The 22,908-nt window shown below is 45.0% G+C and overlaps 1 protein-coding gene across 1 annotated transcript; it reads right to left on the bottom strand.

Moving 5' to 3' along the window:
- Window positions 1–1,513: 1,513 nt before the first annotated feature.
- LOC130114209 (glucoside xylosyltransferase 1-like) lies at window positions 1,514–15,892 on the bottom strand. Its single transcript, XM_056282017.1, has 7 exons — window positions 15,584–15,892; window positions 12,985–13,168; window positions 10,350–10,481; window positions 8,663–8,914; window positions 6,104–6,227; window positions 5,260–5,432; window positions 1,514–1,694 (listed from the first exon to the last, which is right to left on the bottom strand). Exons 1-7 carry the CDS (start codon window positions 15,799–15,801, stop codon window positions 1,533–1,535), a joined length of 1,245 nt encoding a protein of 414 aa, XP_056137992.1. The 5' UTR covers window positions 15,802–15,892; the 3' UTR covers window positions 1,514–1,532.
- Window positions 15,893–22,908: the final 7,016 nt, after the last annotated feature.

Raw genomic sequence — 22,908 nt, 5'->3', positions numbered from 1 at the left:
AAAAGCCCAATCCAATTTTATGCTCGTATTCTTGTAACCCTTGCCTTCATGAAATAAATAGTGCAAATGTGTCTGGCATCAGGTCTGCACTAAGAGGACCTGACGAGGTGGAGGACTAACTTTTCTGAGGTTAACTGGCTTGAGGACAAAATACACAACTCTGCATGAAAACACTCCAGTTACAGAAAAACCTTACGGAATGTTTCTTTAAGAAAACATTCCGATATTCCAATTACGGGGGAAAATACTTTTCATAACAGCATATGAGGTCTAAAAAGAATGGACTTGTACTATTACTATGGTATACATCACCATGCAGTGAAGATCTTAGAAGATAAACCCGTGATGGTCACTTTTCACATAAAACCTTTGCTCAACTATTAATGGTAGGCTGTTTATCCACCCTACCTTACTCTAAATATAGTTAAGTCACGAGTAAATGTTATGGGCGGCACGGTGGCGCAGCGGTAAGCACGGTCGGCTCACAGCAAGAAGTCCTGGGTTCGAACCCCCAGGTAGTCCAACCTTGGGGGTCGTCCTGGGTCGTCCTCTGTGTGGAGTTTGCATGTTCTCCCCGTGTCTGCGTGGGTTTCCTCCGGGGGCTCCGGCTTCCTCCCACAGTCCAAAGACATGTAGGTCAGGCAAATCGGCTGTACTAAATTGTCCCTAGGTGTGTATGTGCGTGTGTGCGTGTGTGTGTGCGTGTGTGTGTGTGTGTGTGTGTGATAGTCTGGTGGCCTGTCCAGAGTGTCTCTCCGCCTGCTGCCCAATGGCTGCTTGGATAGGCTCCAGCAACCCTGAGAGCAGGATAAGCGGTTTGGATAATGGATGGATGGATGGATGGATGAAGTATTATGGCACACATCAAAAGTACCTCCTGTCAGGAGAAGCCCACCACTACATATACAGACATCTCCGGTTCTCTATGAACAAGTCATCGTAATATTAAGAGTGTGAAAAGCACTTTTTCTGTCACCCAGTACCTTCCAACAAGTGCAGCCCTCAACATACACCTACAACACACAGTAAGACACGTGGGCTCCATCTGACATTATATCAACATACAATAACTCTCCACTACTATAGAAAACTCTTCTGATATGTATAATTAGAATCTCATCTCTCTTTAAGATGTTAGACAAGTGATTGTCGGTTCGATTTCCACAACAAACAATGCAACCTGATTGTCAGGATAACGTACCCCTGCCGTCGGATATGAAACTAAAAAATCTCTGCAGGGCAAAGTGATTTCAGTGCTCATCCCCCTCAGCCTGTGTTGAGGGGGCATTTGTAACCTGGTCTGGTCCTCGTGGGCCAGATGTACCAAACAGTTTCGCGTGAACCCAAAGACAAACAAACATAAGACGGTGCTTTATCATGAGATGTTTTCAGGACGACGCTGATGTCGGATGTGAAGTTTTTGTAAACAGATGACAGCCCGCCCGCTTCGCTGTCCAGCGGGGCCGGGATGTCTGTGGAGCCTGTCAGTCAAGTCGTTTAACAGCAGAGTGGAACATGGAACGTCACGTGGATCATCTCCTCCGCGTGGCCTCGCGCAGGACGGACTGGACGCTCTGCTGTAGGCGCCTGGTGAACAGGTGGCTGGACCTGCCACAGTAGGTGTGCGTGGTGTCCTGCAGAGCAGCCTCCAGTGGCAGGAGCATGGAGGTCACGATGTCCTCGCCAAACGGGTACTGCGGATAAGAACAAAAACACAAGGCTTAACGTTTATGCTCCGCATTTCAATTCAGTTCGCGAGCCTACAAACTTCCAAAATCCCCCTCACGCACCTCTTTTAGCCGCACAATTTTAAACGTGTATCAATAACTTTCACGCCGCTGGGTTTGGCCTCCACTTCCAGCGGGATTTCCAACAGGCAGGCTCATCCAAAACAACGGCCCAATCGCGGCAGCTTTGGATTGATCCAAGAGTACTACGACGACCGGACCAGATGCAGCAGAACTGTAAAACCATAACTGCGCTGGAGACAGAGTTGTAAATCCAACGACTGATCGTTGTGACAACAGCCGATACCCGCTCACATCTCTCAAGCCGCCATCGATCAGTCTCCTGAGCTGTGATTGGACCGTCTGCTTTCTTTGACATCGTTCCAAGTCAGAAAGACACTGGGCTCTGCTGATGTAATCTTTGCTTTGTGAGCCGTTCACTCTTGATTTGAAAACGCTCCGAGGCCCTACGGCGCCCCCCTCCACTGTGTGCATTTTAATCCACATCCTTCCCCTTCCCCTTCATCTCTTTTTTCTTTTGATCCCCCCCCTTTCTTTTCTCCCCAATTGTATCCGGCCAACTACCCCACTCTTCCGAGCCATCCTGGTCGCTGCTCCACCCCCTCTGCTGATCCGGGGAGGGCTGCAGACTACCACATGCCTCCTCCTATACATGTGGAGTCGCCAGCCGCTTCTTTTCACCTGACAGTGAGGAGTTTCGCCAGGGGGACGTAGTGCGTGGGATGATCATGTTATTCCCCCCAGTTCCCCCTCCCCCCCAAACAGGCTCCCCAACCGACCAGAGGAGGCGCTAGTGCAGCGACCAGGACACATACCCACATCCGGCTTCCCACCCGCAGACGCGGCCAATTGTGTCTGTAGGGACGCCCGACCAAGCCAGAGGTAACACGGGGATTCGAACCAGCGATCCCCGTTTTGGCAGGCAACGAAATAAGACCGCTACACCACCCAGATGCCCCCTGACTGAATTATTTTCATGTGCAATGAAAAAAAAAACCCCACAAGGTTGCAGTGCTGCGTCGTATTGCCTCTGGTACAATGGGGTATTTATTTTAACCATTTAAACAGATCGTCCTCGTTTTTTTACAAAGTTGTACGTAGTTTTTACCTGCTGAAGCAGACATGAAGCAGAAAACACGGCTGGCATGCAACCACATGCAACACAGTCGCAGTTGGTGTAGCAGGTAAAAAAAACCACCCCGCCCCACCCATGTGACGTGCTGCATTAATGCCTGGGCCGCCTGCCCTCATCCAAGTTACACACGCTTGGTACGTCGTCATTTCTCGCTCTGTTTGGACAACTGACACACCAATGTGCTCGCCTGCTTCTCGGCCGTCGCTCCGCGTCATCTATCTGGCTCCATCGCCTCCTCTTCCCATACGAATGGCGAAAAGACACCACTCGCTTTTCCCCACTTCCGCCGGAATTGTCTAGTCGGGTGTGAGGTGCGGTTGTATAGTAGCAGTTTGACAAGTATGACTACATGAGGACAGTATTGGACCGGTACCCGATACTGGTATCAGTACATCCCTAGAGAAGTAAAGAAAATTTTTCAAACAAAGACTGAACTCCACGAGTGTTGAATGCCGTGGTGTTTTCAGATGCGAAAAAATAAAAATAAAACGCATTCATCTGGCAAAGGACACCAGTGAAACGCTGCCCATTCGTCACTGTTAGTTCGACAAGCAGAACATCGTAGCGTGTTTGATTCATATCTGTCAACTCAGTGTTTGTATAATGAATATCAATTACCACAACAATGAGAGAATGGACTTAGCAAGGCGTGACTCTGTTGCTTAAAACTCCAGCTGTGGCATTCGAGATAGGCCCAATGGTTGTACGCTTTTGTGATGCAAATGTCACAAAGTCAATGCCTGGGATGAAAGCCAACTCTACTGCGAGTGATGGACCGACGCGTTAAAGTCAGGTTCATGAATAAAGAGGGTCATTTTTATTACATTCTGAGGGGTATGCCCTTCTTTTACTGCCTTCATAGTAAATAAGGGGAAATCAGTGTTTTACGAGGTCTCATTTAAGTCTGGTTTGGATGAGCATTAGGTCACCCAAAGCATACTCTCTTTATTATCTCTCATACACAACAGCAGGCAATAAAGCGCCATTAACTGTCTTCTATTGATTTTTATGTGGATACTATGCGGTGTGTTGTCCACACAGCCATCATGGTGTCTAAACGTAGCATCAGCACTAAAATTTTACAACTCTTCTGTGAACCTGGCCGGGTAATGGTAAAGCTCTTTACTGCCAGCTCCTCTACTGGTGGTGGTGGTGGTGGGGGGGGGGTAGCCTTCTCAATGAAACTGGCTGACGATGGACCGGAAATAAGAAATTTCCTTCACAACTGCCTTCTCTTGGCTTCACAAAGACAGCTCCGCAAGGTTTGTGCAGGGGAGTGGAGTGAGAGGAGGAGGTGGGGGAGGCTGAAGCTACAGGAAACAAATGCAAGCTCCAACCAAAAACATCTAGGGATCAGAAACCTTCTTCAACTCCATCAGGCTCTGTTCTAATCAGCCGAGGATGACAGAACTCTGTGTCCTATTTTCATTTATGTGGTACCGAGCATTATACTCTTGCCCGTCCCGCACCTGCCTGTATTAGCTGGACACATGCTCTCCATCCATCTCTTCACTATTGACATATCACATAGGACTTTGCATGAGAGGAGTTAAGAGTGCACTGTGGTCTGCACTGTCTCACAATGGTGTTGCACACATTTGTGTTGGAGCTGTCTGGGAGACTGATGACAATGTGGGGGCAGAGAGACCACACGTAATGAAGCCTGCACGTTTACTTAATGGCTGAGAACATTGCCTGCACTGATAGTAGCCAGTCTGGGTCCTGTGGCAGTAATGGATGGAGATCAACTAATGACCCCCCCCCCCACTCCAACATTGCTGCCTGCATGGCAATGAGTGCACTGGAAATGGGAGTGAATGGAAGGCAGCCAGTGGGGCTGATGATGGCGGCAGTCCCTAGGTGGCTAGCTGGCTTCCTGCTTATGGATGGGAGATGTGAGGAGAAAAGGCAAGTTGCAAAAAGTCCCACATGTGGAATGCTCTTGATCGGTCAACGTCGGGAGGACTGGAGCAGGATGACGCGGCAGGAAGAGACTATTGATTTCACATTTACGGGTGTTGTGCAAGGAAGTATCGCTGATAGAACAGAAGCGGTCTGGAGTGCCACTTGAGGATGTGATACAGGAAATGTTTCTCTAAATATACAGCATTCTCCAAACAAAACAGCCTGACAAATAGCATAGAGAAGTTATGGGTTTATATTGAAAAGTAAAATTAAAGTAAATACAAAAAGGTACTGGAACCTATTTAGAAACAATATTTAAAGATAATAAACCATTGGTAATAAATTCAGAATCTGTGCACAAGGACAATGGTTTAAATCGTTTCTATAACATGGAAACATCCGGGATATTTTGAAGTGTTCCTCTTGCTGTAAAAAACGGCATACACATGGGGCAGGTGAGGGTTCCATTACCTTCTGGATGGCTTCGTAGACGGCTCGGAAAGCTGGCTGTTTGTTGTCATGGTAAACGCCTCTGTTGCCATGGAGAATGAAGACACCTTCTTGCTCAGCCTGTTGACAGTTGCTGCCGTAGATGCAATGGTCAGGACGGTAGTTCCACTGGCAGGTGAAGACATACAGGCTTTCTGCAAGATAGTGAAGGAAGCGTGTAGGTCTTACACTCATACGGAAAACGGGTAAGGAGGGATTGAGTCAGGGAAAGAACATTATAAACTAAAATCATTTGCAAATATGCAAAACCAGGTAAATTTCTTTGTAATGCAAAAAGGTAAAAACGTAAAAGTGACAATCCTGAAGATTTACAGGCAGACAAACATAATTTTCAATACTTTCTATCTTGACTATATTTAAGACGACTGCTAATCCACATAGTATATTCAAATCATGAACATTTTTGTGGTCGCTTATTTTAATGGTTACTGTTGGGTAGGACTTTTCTTGGAAAAATGATAGTCACATGGTGTTTTACATCTTCAACATGTGCTGCCAGATGCAGAAGAACGGGCAGGCAGAAAGGAAGAGAGAAGTAGTTGCAGCTAGCTAATGGACAGATATGGCAGACAAAAATTCCCAAGATACATTCCCCGAAACATACTACAAAATCCACAACTAAAACCAAGCTTCACACAGAGGTGTTTGTTTTGCGCTGGGGAAGGTGTGACTCTTCTATCTGAAATGAACCTCCGGGATTCTGAAAGCTCAAAAATGCCACTCTTTTAGGGAATGTTGCTTGAATTCCCTGTACCAGCATGCCATCTGTCACTAAGAAGGACAGAACTGTCTTGTCAAGACAAACCTGGGTTATGGTGGAATATGATATTGAGCAGGTCCTGGTCACCCCAGGTGATGTTGAGTTTATATTTCTGGAGAAGAGGCATCAGCATCTCCTCCCACCGAAGTGACACAGATGTCATGTCATTCTGAAAGGAAAAAAGTAACTGGTCCTCAGACAGCAGTCACATTTCTTGGGTTTTCTGAGGGCTAAACATGAAGAATGTAATCCATGGAAATAAATCCGTGTCAATACTTTGCATATCAACTCAAAGCCGCTGTTTGACCCTCAGAACAGAAGGCTCGTTCTCGGTGTGGAAAGGTATGACAACACTGACCTCAACTGGTTGATGCTGGAAGTGTGACCACTGTTAAGAGCCTTTCAGGGTTTTTTTCCCCCCCATTTCAAAATCTCATCCTTTTTCCACTGTCAATATACAGTCACTGACATTGAGATTTTGTCTGTCTGGTGTTAAATATGATGTATGGTAGAGGCTGGGTGATATGACATCAGATCCCTCACAGCTACTAACAAGTGATAAGATGTTTAGTCATGTATAAATAACAGCTTTGATATAATAGAACACTGCCATCCATCCATTATCCAAACCACTTATCCTGCTCTCAGGGTCGTGGGGATGCTGGAGCCTATCCCAGCAGTCATTGGGCGGCAGGCGGGGAGACACCCTGGACAGGCCACCAGGCCATCACAGGGCCAACACACATACACACACAATCATACCTAGGGACAATTTAGTACAGCCGATTCACCTGACCTACATGTCTGTGGACTGTGGCAGGAAACTGGAGCACCCGGAGGAAACCCACGCAGACACGGAAAGAACATGCAAACTCCATACAGAGGATGACCCGGTATGACCCCCAAGGTTGGACTACCCTGGGGGTCGAACCCAGGTCCTTCTTGCTGTGAGGCAACCGCACTAACCACTGCGCCACTGTGCCGCACATAATATAATACTTGTTAAAAAGAATTCAAAATACCTAAATTAGTGAATTTACTTTCTAAACTTTCAGTGTCACTGGACCATTGTATAAAATCTGCTTTTTAGATGCAAGTAATTCATTCATTATATAAGGGATTTATGTATCATGCTCTCGTCCTCTTCAGTTCTGGCTATGTTTTTGTTCTCAGTAACTGGCTGGAGTATTTCTGCATAACTGCCTGTAGTAATAACGTCTGGAATGAATCCACTGTGTTTTACAGCAGTGTTATATTGTCCCCCCCACCCCACCCCACAAGACACCTTTTAAAAAAGTCAGTTACAGTTAAGTTTAAACACTCTGCATACTGCATAATGTTACATCATGGAAAAAAACAATGTAGTATGAGTTGGCAGCAGCTGCGTTTATTTTAATTTTAAGAAAACTTCTGAGATTCAAAAAAATTCAAACATGACTCTGTAGGGTTTCCTTCACATAGTTTGAAGCCATGAAGTGTTAATCTCCCAGGAAGTCAAAATATTCAACAAAAACAATTAGTGAGAAAAACAGCAAAAATATCAGTGTGAATTTCTTGATGTTGGAGAAATTTGAAAATCTCTTTAATCCACACAAGTTTTCCACTTCAAGCAAATGCAAAAATTGTTTTTGCAATATTTACTTTCATTCATTCATTATCCAAACCGCTTATCCTTACTCAGGGACACAGGGATGCTGGAGCCTATCCCAGCAGTCATTAGGCGGCAGGCGGGGAGACACCCTGGACAGGCCGCCAGTCCATCACAAGGCCCACACACACACACACACACACACACACAGTCACACCTAGGGACAATTTAGTACGGGCGATTCACCTGACCTGCATGTCTTTGGACTGTGGGAGGAAACCGGAGCAGCCGGAGGAAACCCACACAGACACAGGGAGAACATGCAAACTCCATACAGAGGACGACCTGGGACGAACCCCCAAGGTTGGACTACCCCGGGAGCTCGAACCCAGGACCTTCTTGCTGTGAGGCAACCACGCTAACAATTGCGCCACCGCAATTTAACTTACTTTATTTACTTTAAATTTTCAAAGTAAATAAAGTAAATTACTGATGTAATTTACTTTGAAAATTTGGAATTTTAATTCAGTTTATCTTATTCCCAATAAATCATCCATCCATCCACCCGTTATCCAAACCACTTATCCTGCTCTCAGGGTCACGGGGATGCTGGAGCCTATCCCAGCAGTCAGTGACAGGTGGGGAGACACCCTGGACAGACCACCAGACCATCACAGGGCCCACACACACATTCACACCTAGGGACAATTTAGTATGGCCAATTCACCTGCCCTACATGTCATTGGACTGTAGGAGGAAACCAGAGCACCCGGAGGAAACCCACACAGACATGGGAAGAACATGCAAACTCCACACAGAGGCCAACCCGGGACGACCCCCAAGGTTGGATTACCCCAGGGCTCGAAACCAGAACCTTCTTGCTGTGAGGCGACCGCGCTAACCATTGCACCACCGTGCCAATATATAATTATACATGAAAATAACTTGAGGGAAATGCAGCTACAGGATGATACAACAACAGGCATTTCACAACAAAAGAACCTTTACCACGCTACCTTGAAATGTTTCTCCCTGATGCGTGTCATGTTCATTAGCATGACCCCTGAGTTGATGCCCGTCTTGCCGTAGTAAGGGTGGCGGGCGAAACGGTTGTACCAGCCGATGCGTGGCTCCTCGTGTTCGGGAGCCATGGCAGCCAGTTGGCTGGAATTGAACTGTGAGAGGAAAGCCCAGATCTCCTCCACAGGCTGCAGAAAGAGGATGTCTGTGTCCACGTAGAGCAGAGAGTCCACATCTTTTAAGATCAGCTGGAAATCAGAGAGAACATAATACCTAAGTGTGTATTTTTCAAATTGGAGATCCCCATACTTCTATTATCAATAGCAGCCATACCCAAACTTAAGAATGCCATGGCCCAATTTGAAATCTGAAAATCTTCTGCCGCCCACCCAACCCTTTAATCACAACTCTGATCAAGACACGAGACTAAGATAAAGTATTTCTCTATACAGGAGTGCGCCTTCGCCAGGCCGTGCATGAGTCAGGCACAGCAGCCGGTGGATACAACCGTCAACAGTCTTTTGCCGCTGACCGTGTTACGTGTGTGGGTCAGGGTTTCCGGGAGTAGGACAGGTTTATAGGTCAGACAAATAAAGAATAACATGTAATTTTAATCCCATGTCACAGAAAAGTTGAATCAGTTCATCTGGACACAACGTTTATTGAGAGAAATGTTTCATAACTCACTTAAGTGACCTCTTCAGACTCAGCTGACTGCAGGTATCCCCACCCTTATTAACAATACAGTGGCATAACGACCGAAACCAAAGATCAGTTTCATATGCCAATTGCCATGACCGTTAACTAGAGTTACAATGGTCATGTATACTATTCAGAGGATTGGGGCATTGTACGATGGCGACAGATGTACTCTTAGCCCCCCTCGGTTCAGGGGAGGTCGTTCCCTCTTCACATAGATGGTCACTCCCCATTCAAACCAGCCTTCCTCCATATCAAGGATGTGCACATCCTCACCCCTGAAAGAATGGCTACTCGCCTGTAGATGGGTGTGCACCACGGAGTCGACACCCATCTACAGGAGTCTAGTTAATGGTCACGGTAAATTTGCACATGAAACTGATCGCTGTTTCGGTCGTTACGCCAATGTATTGTTTATAAGGGTGGGGATACCCGCAGTCAGTTGAGACTGAAGAGGTCACGTGTCCAGATGAACTGATTCAACTTTCTGTGATATAGTAACCCCTCCTTTTTCTTTGTAAACTCTACACCCATGAATCTTGAGTTAATATTTTTAGTACTGCATTACTCTCACTGTGACTACTGTGTAACAGACACTATTTCATATGTCTTTGTTATTGTAAAGCTATCATTACCTCCAATAAACAAAGAGTATTCTTTGTATTGTTGCAAACTTGCCATACTTGGTCTTGAATCAAGAGGTTGACTGAAAAACTTTTGTTTGCAGCAATTTTCTCGCTACCTCTTGCATGCAGACTTTAGTGATATTGTCAAGTACTTGCACAAATGTTTGCACACAGAAATACAGCATTGTAATTTACACCAAACATATATTCATACTTGTACTACAATTACTGAATGTTTGCTTGAGTGTCACGGTGAGCAAAGCATCAAATCAAATTCCGGCAACGTGAAAACGTGCTTGGCAAATAAAAATAAACTTTGAATTAACTGAACATGCCTAGGGGATAGCCCTACACTTACTGGCAGGAAGAGCCTCTGAGATGCGCACGGTTTGAAAAGCTTCTTCCATTCCTTGGCGTTGTCGCTGGGGAAGGTGATGGGGTAGTTTGTGAAGTTAAACCGGGGCTGGACCATGCTCGGCCAGGATTCCAACTTGGAGAGAGAAGACAATGACATAGATAAGGTTACACTCACTGGTATAGACCTCTAAATTGATATCAATTTTTGTGTCGTACTGTACATCCAGATTCATTTGATTTTTAATCTACGGAAAAATGAAGGGACTTTTTAATCTCATCTCATCATCAGCCGCTTCTCCGGGGTCGGGTCGCGGTGGAAGAAAGCTAAGTAGGGTACTTCAGACATCCCTTCCCCCAGCAATGCCCTCCTGCTCCTCCTGGGGGATCCCAAGGCGTTCCCAGGCCAGACTGTACATGTAGTCCCTCCAGTGAGTTCTGGGTCTACCCCAGGGTCTCCCCCCAGTTGGATGTGCCCGGAAAACCTCCAAAGGAAGCCACCCAGGAGGCATCCTAATCAGATGCCCGAACCACCTCAACTGGCTCCTTTCGACGTGAAAGGGCAGTGGCTCTACTCCGAGCTCCCTCCAGATGTCTGAGCTTCTCACCCTATCTCTAAGGCTGAGCCCAGACACCCTATGGATGAAACTCATTTCAGCCACTTGTATCCGCGATCTCACCCTTTCGGTCACTACCCAAAGCTCATGACCATAAGTGAGGGTTTGAACAAAGATTGGCTGGTAAATTGAGAGCTTTGCCTTCTGGCTCAGCTCCCTCTTCACTACAATGGTCCGGTCCAATGTCCGCATTACTGCTGATGCTGCACCGATCAGCAGGACTTTTGCATCCCATTTGCTAATTAGAGAAAAACTTTAATGTCCCCGAGGGGCAATTTGGTTTACAACAGCAGTCAGTAATATCAAAATGGTATCTGTACAATATACAATAGACATACATACACAAACAAAAACAAGTCCAGAGTTAGAGGCAACATCACTCTTGTTGTTGTTGTCACTTATCACCAGAACCATCAGAAGAAGCGATAGTTAGTCACAGTCCCATTTTGTTTAAAAAGCCAATAACTGATGGAAAGGGTCGGTGTGGCTGTAGGTCTTTGTTCCAACCAAGCAGTTACACACCCGAATATACAAATCAAGGTCCTTAGCAAAGACGATTGGTTGACTAATAGAATCAGGTGTGCAACTGCTTGGTTGGAACAAAGACCTGCACCTACACCAGCCCTTTCTGGATCATGTTGCTCACCCCTAGCGTAGATGTTGCATCCTTCTTTGACAAATCTGTCTTACATCTGAAAGCTGGACTTGACAGTCTGTAATGTGGCTCACTAAAAAGCTGGATTTCTTTCTATGTGCCTAATTGGAAAAACTGCATAATTGTGACTCAATCAAGGGTAATATAGCTGGAGATGGAGGTGATCTCTTTACACCTCTCTGGATTGTTCCTTTGAATTGAACTGTGGATAGATCTGGAATCCAAAAAAACTGGCTCTGTGATGACTGATGCAACACATCCTTTAGGCCAACGGGTGACAATAATTAGTGTAAGACATAAGTCCTACTTTCTGAAGAATGTAATTAGAGCTGCTTTTAGGAGTACTGCATGTCAATAAAGGATCTGGTTTGGATTAGTTCAAACCAGTGGAAAAAATGCTAGTCTAACATTTGCAGTTAAATATTCCCCCTTAGCCACTTAGTATACTTTTGTAAATGTTGAAAGAACAGAAAAAAAGATAAAAACACATTGAAAGGCAATCAGAAAACTTGACTACTAACACTTAGAAAGATTATTAGAACTTTAAAAAAAAATCAATTAAAATACATGGTTTTAGGACTGATTTAAAAGATGATGTGAATGAAGTGAACTTGATCCATTTTATATAGCCTGTTCCAGATCAAAGGTGCCTTAAAGGCTGAGGCCCCAGTCTCTTTCAGACTTTGGATGCCCCCCACCCCCAAGATTATTTTTTGGCATTTTCCGCCTTTATTAGATAGCGATAGTCGAGAGAGACAGGAAAGCCAGGGGAGAGAGGACGGCTGACTTGCGACAAAGGGCCCAGGCCGGGTTCAAACCCAGGCTACTGCAGTAAGGACTCAGCTTCATGTGGTACACACTCTACCAGGTGAGCCACCGGGGTGCCCCCAGATTTTGGATGTTGTGTGTGACTACAGAACAGATGCGTAACCCTCTGGTCACTCCAAAAGTGTCATGAGCAGCAAAAGCAGCCGTCACTCATTCACTTTCAATGAGAGCTGTTGACAAAAAGCTGTCAACGCTGTGACAGTAGTGAGACGCCAGCACCCAGAGTGTAGATTTGAAACTGAGCTGACGTTAACTTCATGCTCATAGTGATGATGGGCTGAAGCAGTAACTAACTGCAGATACACACAGTATTACCTCTACTACCAACTTGATAGGCAATTGGGCAAAAAACAACATGATCAATCTTAACTTCGCTCAGTTTTTCAGGCAAACAACTATGAACATAATCAGGACAATGACCCATTAAACCATCTTGTATCAAATCACTACACAGGACAACCACCCACGATTTTCATATTCAAATTCTTGAACATCCCATACACTGTATCACACGCTTTTCTTGTTTTCCACACACTTACAGCTTTGCTGAAGCTGGCGTGCAGATGGTCCTCAGCAAAGATGTGGAAGTGCAGGGGCTTTTGGCTGAAGAGAACGGTGGACTTCAACATGGTCAACGTCTCCTCTAGTCTGGGGCCACAGGCCACCACAGCCAGGTGCATTGTCTCATCTCTGCTCCCATGGATGGTTGAGCCTGGCCCCTCTCTAAAAGACCGTGGAAACAACATTTAACCAACTCATTCAGTGAAATACAAAAACTCATGCGGCATTCCAATAAACTCAAGAAGTCGGGAGTTGCAATGTCCCACTGGAAATAATCCAATGGAATGCCCCTTGAAGTTGGTATTCCAATTTGGAAACCCTGGGCAACATTTGTCATCGAAGAGCTTTCTCAGCTCAATTTGCTGGACCTCACAGAACATGAGGACATACACTGAACTGTTTCCGAACAGTAAAAAATTGCTTTGATTATAATTTTAAACTTCATAACCAATTTCCAAGAACCACACTGTTTTTATTTAAGTGATATTTAAGTGTTTGCAATTTGTTCCGTTGCTCTGTATGCTTGCCAGTTTCCTAAACTGGCACAAGACAGGCTACACAGACATCGATTTTTCTTCAAAGTGTCGATGGTCCTGCTTGGCTTTTCAATTCCAACTTCTGTCCAGGCTAATCCAGACCTTCCAAGTTGAATGGAATGGAGCATTCTCTTGCAGGTGTGCAATGGGAACAAGAGGGAGAAGGTAAAGTGATAGAATGAAAACGATATCAGCAGGCTCAGTTGACTGGTAGTGACCCTGTAGGAATGGAACAGTCATTGGGCTTAAAGAGTGAATAGTGCGAGTGTGATTAATGCTTTAGTGCAGTCCTAAACTATTCTTTGGACTGTGGATCCAGACAGAGTAAGTGAAAGGTGTTAGGTAAAAGCTACTGCTTGCTGAATTAGTAAAAGCCAATGAAATCTTTTTGTAAGGCGTGCACAAAATCATTCATACCTAAGAGATGATCCCAAAAAGCAGTTCACTCCACAAACACCAGCAGGCAGTCTCCAATATGGATTCCAGTAAGATACTGACTGTGATTTACACCTGACAGAATAAAGATATATGTCCTTAACCCCATTGACATAGTGTTAGCCATCCACATGGGAGAGATCTGAGATTAGAGAAAAGGTCTGCGTTGCTTTGGTGATAGCAAACAGGTGGTGTTACTTTTAAATCCAGGCATGAAGCTAATGAGGCATGAAATTAGTAAGATTAACGTTAACCAATTAGTTAGCGGTCCTTGGTTGGCTAGTTGGTAGTGACACATTTGTGTTAACATAAAATCTTGATTGAAAAAGCATCTAAATTGACTAATCATAGTAAAACAGTAGGAAGTTGGAAAAACAAGAATATTTTATCAGCTCAGAAATGAATTTACAGCGTTGTCTGATGTTTGAATTATTCTAGCTGTTAAATCTTACAACATGGTCAAATCAGCCAATCCATGCTTTGCAGCATTGTATACCCCAAGAGAACAGTATTCTAAATTCTGTTGGGTCCCAATCTACTGCACTTGACGTCCATGAAGGAACTGGAGAAAATTTCATTTTCAGCAAAAGAATATCTAACTCCTAGGAAAACAGCTGATTTCCAAAGTACAGATTTCCATTTTCATTTCATGCTGTCTCTCAGGGACTGTTTTCTGACCTCCGCGCTGACTACCTGGCTGGATAACACTTGTTCAACAACACCTGGTGTTGAATTTTGACAGCTTTTTAATTTGTACAGTACAAGTAATGTTTTTAGAGAGAATTTTTGATTAGGAATGACTAGGTGAGCATTCACTTTGATATAATTTTTATAACTTTTTCACGTTTCGAGTATACTTTCTTTCATATTTCCAGCGCGAGAGGTCCTGAAATGATGCTCCTAAACCAGCTGTATTTCATGAAAATTGTCCTTTGAGAAAACCATAATTTTTTTTTTTTATCATTTGCCTATGTGAAACCTATCAAAACAATGGGCTGTACAACAAAAGCAGAATTGAATGTAACTGGATAGTTTTCACATATTAACTTCCACCCAGGGGCAGAACACGTTCAAGCAGAAAGTGTACCATGGTATGCAGCCATCTAATAATTTTAAGGAAATAACTACATTTTGAGTGGTCTACCATAGACTCAAATGAGCAGGGACCACACACTGGAACTCAGAGTGGCCTAAACATGCCCTGAGGACCAGTTGCAAGAACCTGGACCAACCAAACTATCTGTCACACTCACATATAGTAGCACTATACAATGCAATGTGCTTTACTTTAAGCGACAGTGCCAGAATAAAAGGAGGGTAATGATAAAAGAAGAACTAAAAAAGCAAACTTTAATAATATAGAGTAAGTAAAATATAGAATAATAAAATGGAATGATATAGTCTAGTATAGAGTAGAATGATACAGCACAAATGTATAGGTTAGTATTGAAATGTATAGCTTATACAGTGTAGGTATATACATTAGAACAATACTAGGTATTATAGTTATATACTAGGCAGTCTAACTCATGCTAATGGCTGGTTAGCATGTACTTAACAGTGCGGTGCTTCTAACGGTGCCGCTAGCTAACGTTAGCTTGCTAACCTGTCATCGTCAAGGTGCAGCGGGCCTGTCACTCCCGGCGCTTTACTGACGACCCGCCCCGTGTTACGTCCTCTCCCGCCGGCGTAGACCCTCGGCGCTTTCCCGAGGCTGCCCGAGTCTCGGGTTTCTAGAGTGGAGGCTAGTTGGTTGAAAACGTACAGCATTGACACGAAGGCGAAGATCACGCACATGAGAAGCGCGTGAAGGTAGCATCGCATTTTGCGTTGACGGGTTTCGACGGGTTAGCGACCCATCTTGTCCCCAAACCAGTCCGTCCCGTCTGAAAGTCACCGAGCCGGACCGACTGGCTCCAGGCACAGTTGGTGTTTACAGTCTGCCGCCCCGCCCACCTTGTCACACGTGTTTCACCCACGACAGACCGGAGACGTGCCTTGCAGCGGCATCCTAACCCCCCCCCCCCAAAAAAATAAAATAAAAGCATTATGAATTCCAAATAAAAAATGTTAAACAGAAAAATATTCTAAATCAGTGTTTCTCAACCCAGTCCTCAAGGAACTCCTATCCTGCATATTTTCTTTGCAACCCTGAATAGGTACCTGTTTGTAGTTATTCAACCAATCAGCAAGGAATTTTGTCAGATGTTGCACACCTTGCATAATTAAGTGCTGCGAGATGATTGATCGAGTAAGTACAAGCAGGGCTACCTATGCAGGGTTACAATGAAAATCTGCAGGATAGGGGTTCCTTGAGGACTGGGTTGAGAAACGCTGATCTAAATTATCAAATTCAGACAGAAACATATTCTACATTCTAGATTCTGTTTGGCTGCTAGTCCTCGGCTCCCATTCCACTAATCTCCGGGACCCCCAGCAGGTTGCTTACCAGGCAAACAGGTCAGTGGATGATGTAGTCAGCATGGGACTGCGCTACATCCTGCAACATCTCGACTCCCCAGGGACGTACGGAAGGATCCTGTTGGTGGACTTCAGCGCGGCGTGCAACACCGTCATCCCAGAACTCCTACTCACCAAACTCACCCAGCTCACTGTGCCCGTCCCCACCTGTCAGTGGATCAAAAACTTCCTGACAGACAGGAGGCAGCAGATGAGGCTGGGGAAAATCACATCCAGCACCCAGACAATCAGCACTGGCGCCCCCCCCCCCCCCAGGGATGTGTGCGCTCCCCTCTGCTCTTCCTCTACAGAAATGACTGCGCCTCAGGAGACTCGTCTGTTAAACTGCTGAAGTTTGCAGTCAACACAACAATCATAAGATCAAATCAAATCAATTTTGTTTGTATAGCCCAGTATCACAAATTACAAATTTGCCTCAGTGGGCTTAACAGCAACACAACATCCTGTCCTTAGACCCTCTCATCGGATAAGGAACAACTCCCTACAAAAACCTTAAACAGGGAGAAAAAATAGGAAGAAACCTCAGGGAGAGCAACAGAGGAGGGATCTCTCTCCCAAGACGGACAACGTGCAATGGATGTTGTGGTTACGCAATTTACACAATACAACATTGAAAGAGGATAACACAATAATAATGGACTTATAAAATTTATGAAGAATATGATGCGCAGGATGCTAAGCAGTTCTGGACCCAAGTCAGGCAACCAGCATCATCATGTAAAAAAAAAATTATATGGATTAATAAAAAGAAAATGTGATGAGGGGAATGGCAGGCAGCATCCAAGTGGCGACCACCATCAACACAGAGACCAGGGAGGAGAACCGACTGCACGTGCACACAAGGGAGACTCACATGACACCGTTCACACAGAGAAAAAGAGAAAGGAGAAGACATCATTCAGAGATAGAGAAAAGACGTGAGAGAAGAGAACAGTTTGCAGTAGTCATTAGTCATAATTAAGTCATCAATTAGTCATAATCTGTACTCTATAATCTCGTCAGCAGAACGGTGGTTGTTAAATTCATTGAGACAGAAACCTGACCCACCATGCAGTACAGGTTGTGAAGCTCTCAACTTAAAGGCAACTAATTGTAAGCTAAGGCAAAAAGATGAGTTTTAAGTGTGGATTTAAAGGACTCAACAGACTCTGATTGTCTGATGGCAGCAGGCAGGTTATTCCGCAAGAACGGAGCCTGATAGGAAAAGGCCCTGCCACCAGCTGACTTCTTTTTAACTTTGGGTACACACAGGAGCCCTGTATTTCGAGAGCGAAGAGCTCGAGATGGCGTGTAAGGTTTAAGGAGATCAGACAGGTAAGATGGGGCAAGCCCATTAAGGATTTCATAAGTCAGCAGAAGCACCTTGAAGTCTGATCCAGCATGGACAGGAAACCAATGAAGGGAGGCAAGAATTGGTGTAATATGGTCAAATGTTCTAGTAGTTTTAGTTAGGATTCTAGCAGCAGCATTCTGAACCATCTGAAGACTTTTAGTACTAGCATGTGGCAGACCTGAAAACACAACATGACAGTGATCAAGTCTAGATGAAACAAATGCAGGTATTAGAGTCTCTGCATCAGCCATGGAGAGGAAAGACTGAATCTTAGCTGTGTTACGTAAGTGAAAAAAAGCCATCTTGGTGATTTCTTTAATGTGCTTATCAGAGGAAAGGCTGGGCTCAAACGTAACACCAAGATTTTTTTGCTGCCACACAATCATCGACCTCATACAGGACAGCGAGCCATCTGCATACAGACGGGAGGTTGAACAGTGGGCCCTCTGGTGCGATCATAACAACCTGGGCTGGGTTGCACCAACTGGTCTTTACTAAGCCTGGGCCGAATGGACTTTATGCCAGTTGCACCAACCAAACTTAAGCCTAGTCCTATGCCCCAGGTCTTGGCGATGTGCATCCATGTGAATACCCATACCCATGTGACGATGGCTATTCACTAGCAGCGTGCGTTATATTGTTAACAATATCCAGCTGTCTTGCTTATTTGTAGCTAATAATTTATAATTTGCGGCAACGTTATAGAGGATCAAAAAAAGTCAATTTCACGGACATTGATTTTAGAAAATTAATAGAGCTGTACAGTCAGCACAAGAAAATGCTGACTGCCAAGCAGTCCAACGTAATAAGAAGAATCAGTCAACTTGGAGAGAAATAACGAAGGCTATAAATGATTGTTCAATTATTGCCTATTTACTTTGTTAGTTTAATAATAGCTATTTTAATAATACCAATCAAGGCGGCGGCTCAGTGCTAGTGACACCATGCAGATGGCCTGACAGGCGGTGACTTGTAGATGCTGATCACTTCTCCAACTGTGTTTTGAAACGCACCGTTTATGTAGAAAAGAAGTGCTATTAGCAAGTGCAAAAATGGGTGACAATGCTGCATTGTGGTTTGACACAAACTGAAAGTCCGGTGACAGCTCTTCACTAAGTTCAAATAGAGCTTTTCTACAGAATTGAAACCTCTCAATCAGCTCCTTGTTGTATGTGAACATGAACAGTATGGATTTTGTGGATTAGTTGAGGGATATCATTATGGAGGGGGATGAAACGATGATCTCTTATGACGTTAAGTCTCTTTTCACATGCGTTCCTGTTGCTGAAGCAGTGAAGGTAGTCCGTATGAAGTTACGAAACGACCCCACCGAGCTGACAAGGTCCCCACTGACACAGCGGCCAGGGAAGGGGAGAAATCCCACATTAAACAGGCCCTGGTTAAGTGTGGTTATCCTAACTGAGCGTTTCTCAAAGCCAGGAAGATGCCCAAACAGTGCACCAGCCGATCGAAGAGAGAAGGACAACAGCTGCCTAAGCTGGTGATTCCATATGTGGCGGGAGTGTCGGAAAAGTTGAGATGTGTGTTTTCCAAACACTGCGTCTCAGTTGCTTTCAAACCCCAAAACACACCGCCAGAAAATGGTCCACACCAAGGATCAGATCCGCCGGCACAAAGAGAGCAATATAGTGTATGCTGTTAAGTGCCAGGAGGATTGTCATGACTTGTACATTGGGGAAACTAAACATACGCTGACCAAGAGGATGACACAACACAGGAGAGCTAACACATCAGGCCAGGACTCCACAGTCTACACCATCTACAGACCAGTGGCCACTCTTTCAAGGATGAGGATGTGCACATCCTTGATAGGGAGGAATGCTGGTTTGAATGAGAAGTCAAAGAGGCCATCTCTGTGAAGAAGGGACGACCATCCCTGAACCGGGGGGGGGGGGGGTATATCTGTTGCCAATTTACAATGCAGTGATTGCAAACATTCCCAAATCCTCTGTGAATAGTACACATGGCCATTGTAACTCTAGTTAATGGTCACCCATATTTGCATATGAAACTGATCACTGGTTTCAGTCGTTATGCCACTGTATTGTATATAAGGGTGGGGATACCTGCTGTCAGTTTAGACTGAACAAGTCACTTAGATGAGTGATGAAACGTATCTGTTAATAAACGTATCCAGATATACCGATTCAACTTTCATTGATTGTTGTTGTGTAGGTTGTATATAGATTGCTTCTTTCTCTAATAACTCTCTCCTGCCTGAAAGCCTGCTTGTTGTAAAGTTGATATATGAGACCCATTGTTGTTAAAATGTTGATCAGTGTTACAGGCTGTATTGTTTTAAAGTCGTTACAATAGAAATGGCCTAGATTTTGACTTTACGCCTGCTCGATTAGGCGTAAGGTTTACGCCCGGTCTGAGCGAGAAGGCTTGGGCCTAGATAGTGCAATCGGTGTAACTGTTGGGTTGGACTTAGTATGGCAAGTTACAACCGACTTAGCTTAAGACCAGGCATAAGCCCTGTTGGTGCAACCGGGCCCTGGAACTGAAATGCAAAAAAACTATGATGACAGTGGACTTCACGAGGAGCCCCCCCAACACTGTCCCCTCTCACCATACTCAACAGCACTGTGTCTTCTGTGGAAACCTTCAGGTTTCTGGGATACACAATCTCCCAGGACCTAAAGTGGGTGTCCAACACAGTCGCAATCATCAAAAAGGCCCAGCAGAGGGTGTAATTTCTGCAGCAGCTCAGGAAGTTCAACTGGCCTTGAGAGCTGCTGATTCAAGTCTACTCTTCAATAATCCAGTCTATTCTCTGTACATCCCTCACTATCTGGTTTTGATCGGCCACCAAACGGGACAAGAACAGTTATATATATACACACACCATCCCTCTTGGGATGCACAAGCCAGTGCACTCTTAGTGCTGGTCCCAAGCCCAGATAAATGGGTAGGGTTACGTCAGGAAGGACATCTGGCATATAACCTTTGCCAAATGTGGATTGTAAATCAGATTTCCATTCTGGATCGGTCGAGGCCCGGGTTGCCAGTGACTGCCACCAGTACTGTTGGCCAGCAGGGTGCCAGTGGAAACTATGCCACCGCTGGGCAAAGGAGAAGGGGGGGGGCATGTCCAGAGGAAGAAGGGTAGGAGTGTGGAGGTGAGAGTTGGAACTTTGAATGTTGGCACTATGACTGGTAAAGGGAGAGAGATGGCTGATATGATGGAAAGAAGGGAGGTAGAAATACTGTGTGTGCAAGAGATCAGGTGGAAGGGGAGTAAGGTCAGGAGCATAGAGGTGGTTTCAAACTCTTCTACCATGGTGTGGATGGGTGGAGAAATGTGGTAGGGATAATCCTGAAGGAAGACTATGTCAAGAGTGTGTTGGAGGTGAAGAGAGTGTCACACAGAGTGATAGAATCAAGCTGGAAATCAAAGGTGTGATGATGAATGTTGCCAGCACATATGCCCCACAAGTTGGGTGTGAGATGGAAGAGAAAGAATAATTCTGGAGTGAGTTAGATGAAGTGATGGAGAGTGTACCCAAGGAGGAGAGAGTGGTGATAGGAGTGGACTTTAATGGGCATGTTGGTGAAGGGAGCGGAGGTGATGGGTAGGTATTGTGTCAAGGAGAGGAATGTGGAAGGACAGATGGTGGATTTTGCGAGAAGGATGGAAATAGCTGTGTTGAATGTATATTTCAAGAAGAGGGGGGAACACAGGGTGACATACTAGTATAAGAGTGGAGGAAGGTGCGCACAGGTGGACTCTATCTTATGTAGAAGGTGTAATCTGAAAGAGATTGGAGACTGCAAGGTGGTGACAGGGGAGAATGTAGCCAGGTATTATCAGGTAGTAGTCTGTAGGATGACTTTGGAGACCAAGAAGAGGAAGAGGGTGAAGGCAGAACCAATGATCAAATGGTGGACATTGAAGAAGGAAGACTGTTGTGTGGAGTTCAGGGAGGAGTTAAGACAGGTACTGGGTGGTAGTGAAGAGTAGCTAGATGGCCCGGCAACCACTGCAGAAATAGTGAAGAAGACAGCTAGGAAGGTACTTGGTGTGTATTCTGGACAGAGGTAGGAAGACAAGGAGACTTGGTGGTGGAATGAGGACGTACAGCAAAGTATACAGAGGAAGAGGTTTGCAAAAAAGAAGTGGGATAGTCAGAGAGATGAAGAAAGTAGACAGGAGTACAAGGAGATGTCGCGTAAAGCAAAGAGAGAGGTGGCGAAGGCAAAGGAAAAGGCATAGGTGAGTTTTTTATAAGAGGTTAGACACTACGGAAGGAGAAAAGTACTTGTACTGATTAGCTAGACATAGCGACTGAGCTGGGACAGATATGCAGCAGGTTAGGGCGATCAAGGATAGAGATGGAAATGTGATGATGAGCAAGGAGAGTATGTTGAGATGGTGGAAGGATTACTTTGAGGGGGTGATGAATGAAGAAAATGAGCGAGAGAGAAGGTTGGATGATGTGGGAATCAGGAAGTGCAGTGGATTAGCGAGGAGGAAGTGAGGGCAGCTATGAAGAAGATGAAGAGTGGAAAGGCGGTTGGTCCAGATGACATACCTGTGGAGGCATGGAGGTGTTCAGGGAAGATGGCAGTGGAGATTTTAACTAGATTGTTTACACATTCTTGGAAAGTGAGAGGATGCCTGAGGAGTAGAGAAGAAGCATACTGGTACCGATTTTCAAGAATAAGGGTGATGTGCAGAGCTGTAGTAACTACAGAGTTGTGGCTGATCAATTCTGTAGTTGATCAGCCACAGCATGAAGATATGGGAAAGAGTAATAGAAGCTTGGTTAAGAGGAGAGGTGATGATCAGCGAGCAGCAGTATAGTTTCATGCCACAAAAGAGCACCACAGATGTGATGTTTGCTTTGAGAATGTTGATGGAGAAGTATAGAGAAGTCCAGAAGGAGTTATATTGTGTCATTGTGGATTTAGAGAAAGCATATGACAGGGTGCCAAGAGAAGAGGTGTGGTATTGTATGAGGAAGTCGGGAGTTGCAGAGAAGTATGTAGGAGTGGTGCAGGATATGTATGAGGGCAGTGTGACAGTGGTGAGGTGTGTGGTAGGAATGACTGATGGTTTCAAGGTGGAGGTGGGATTACATCAAGGATCGGCT

This window comes from Lampris incognitus, chromosome 6, assembly GCF_029633865.1.
Source record: "Lampris incognitus isolate fLamInc1 chromosome 6, fLamInc1.hap2, whole genome shotgun sequence".
NCBI classification, from domain to species: Eukaryota; Metazoa; Chordata; class Actinopteri; order Lampriformes; family Lampridae; genus Lampris; species Lampris incognitus.
Note: the sequence above shows the minus strand (reverse complement) of the source record. Positions and strands in the feature narration are given on the sequence as shown.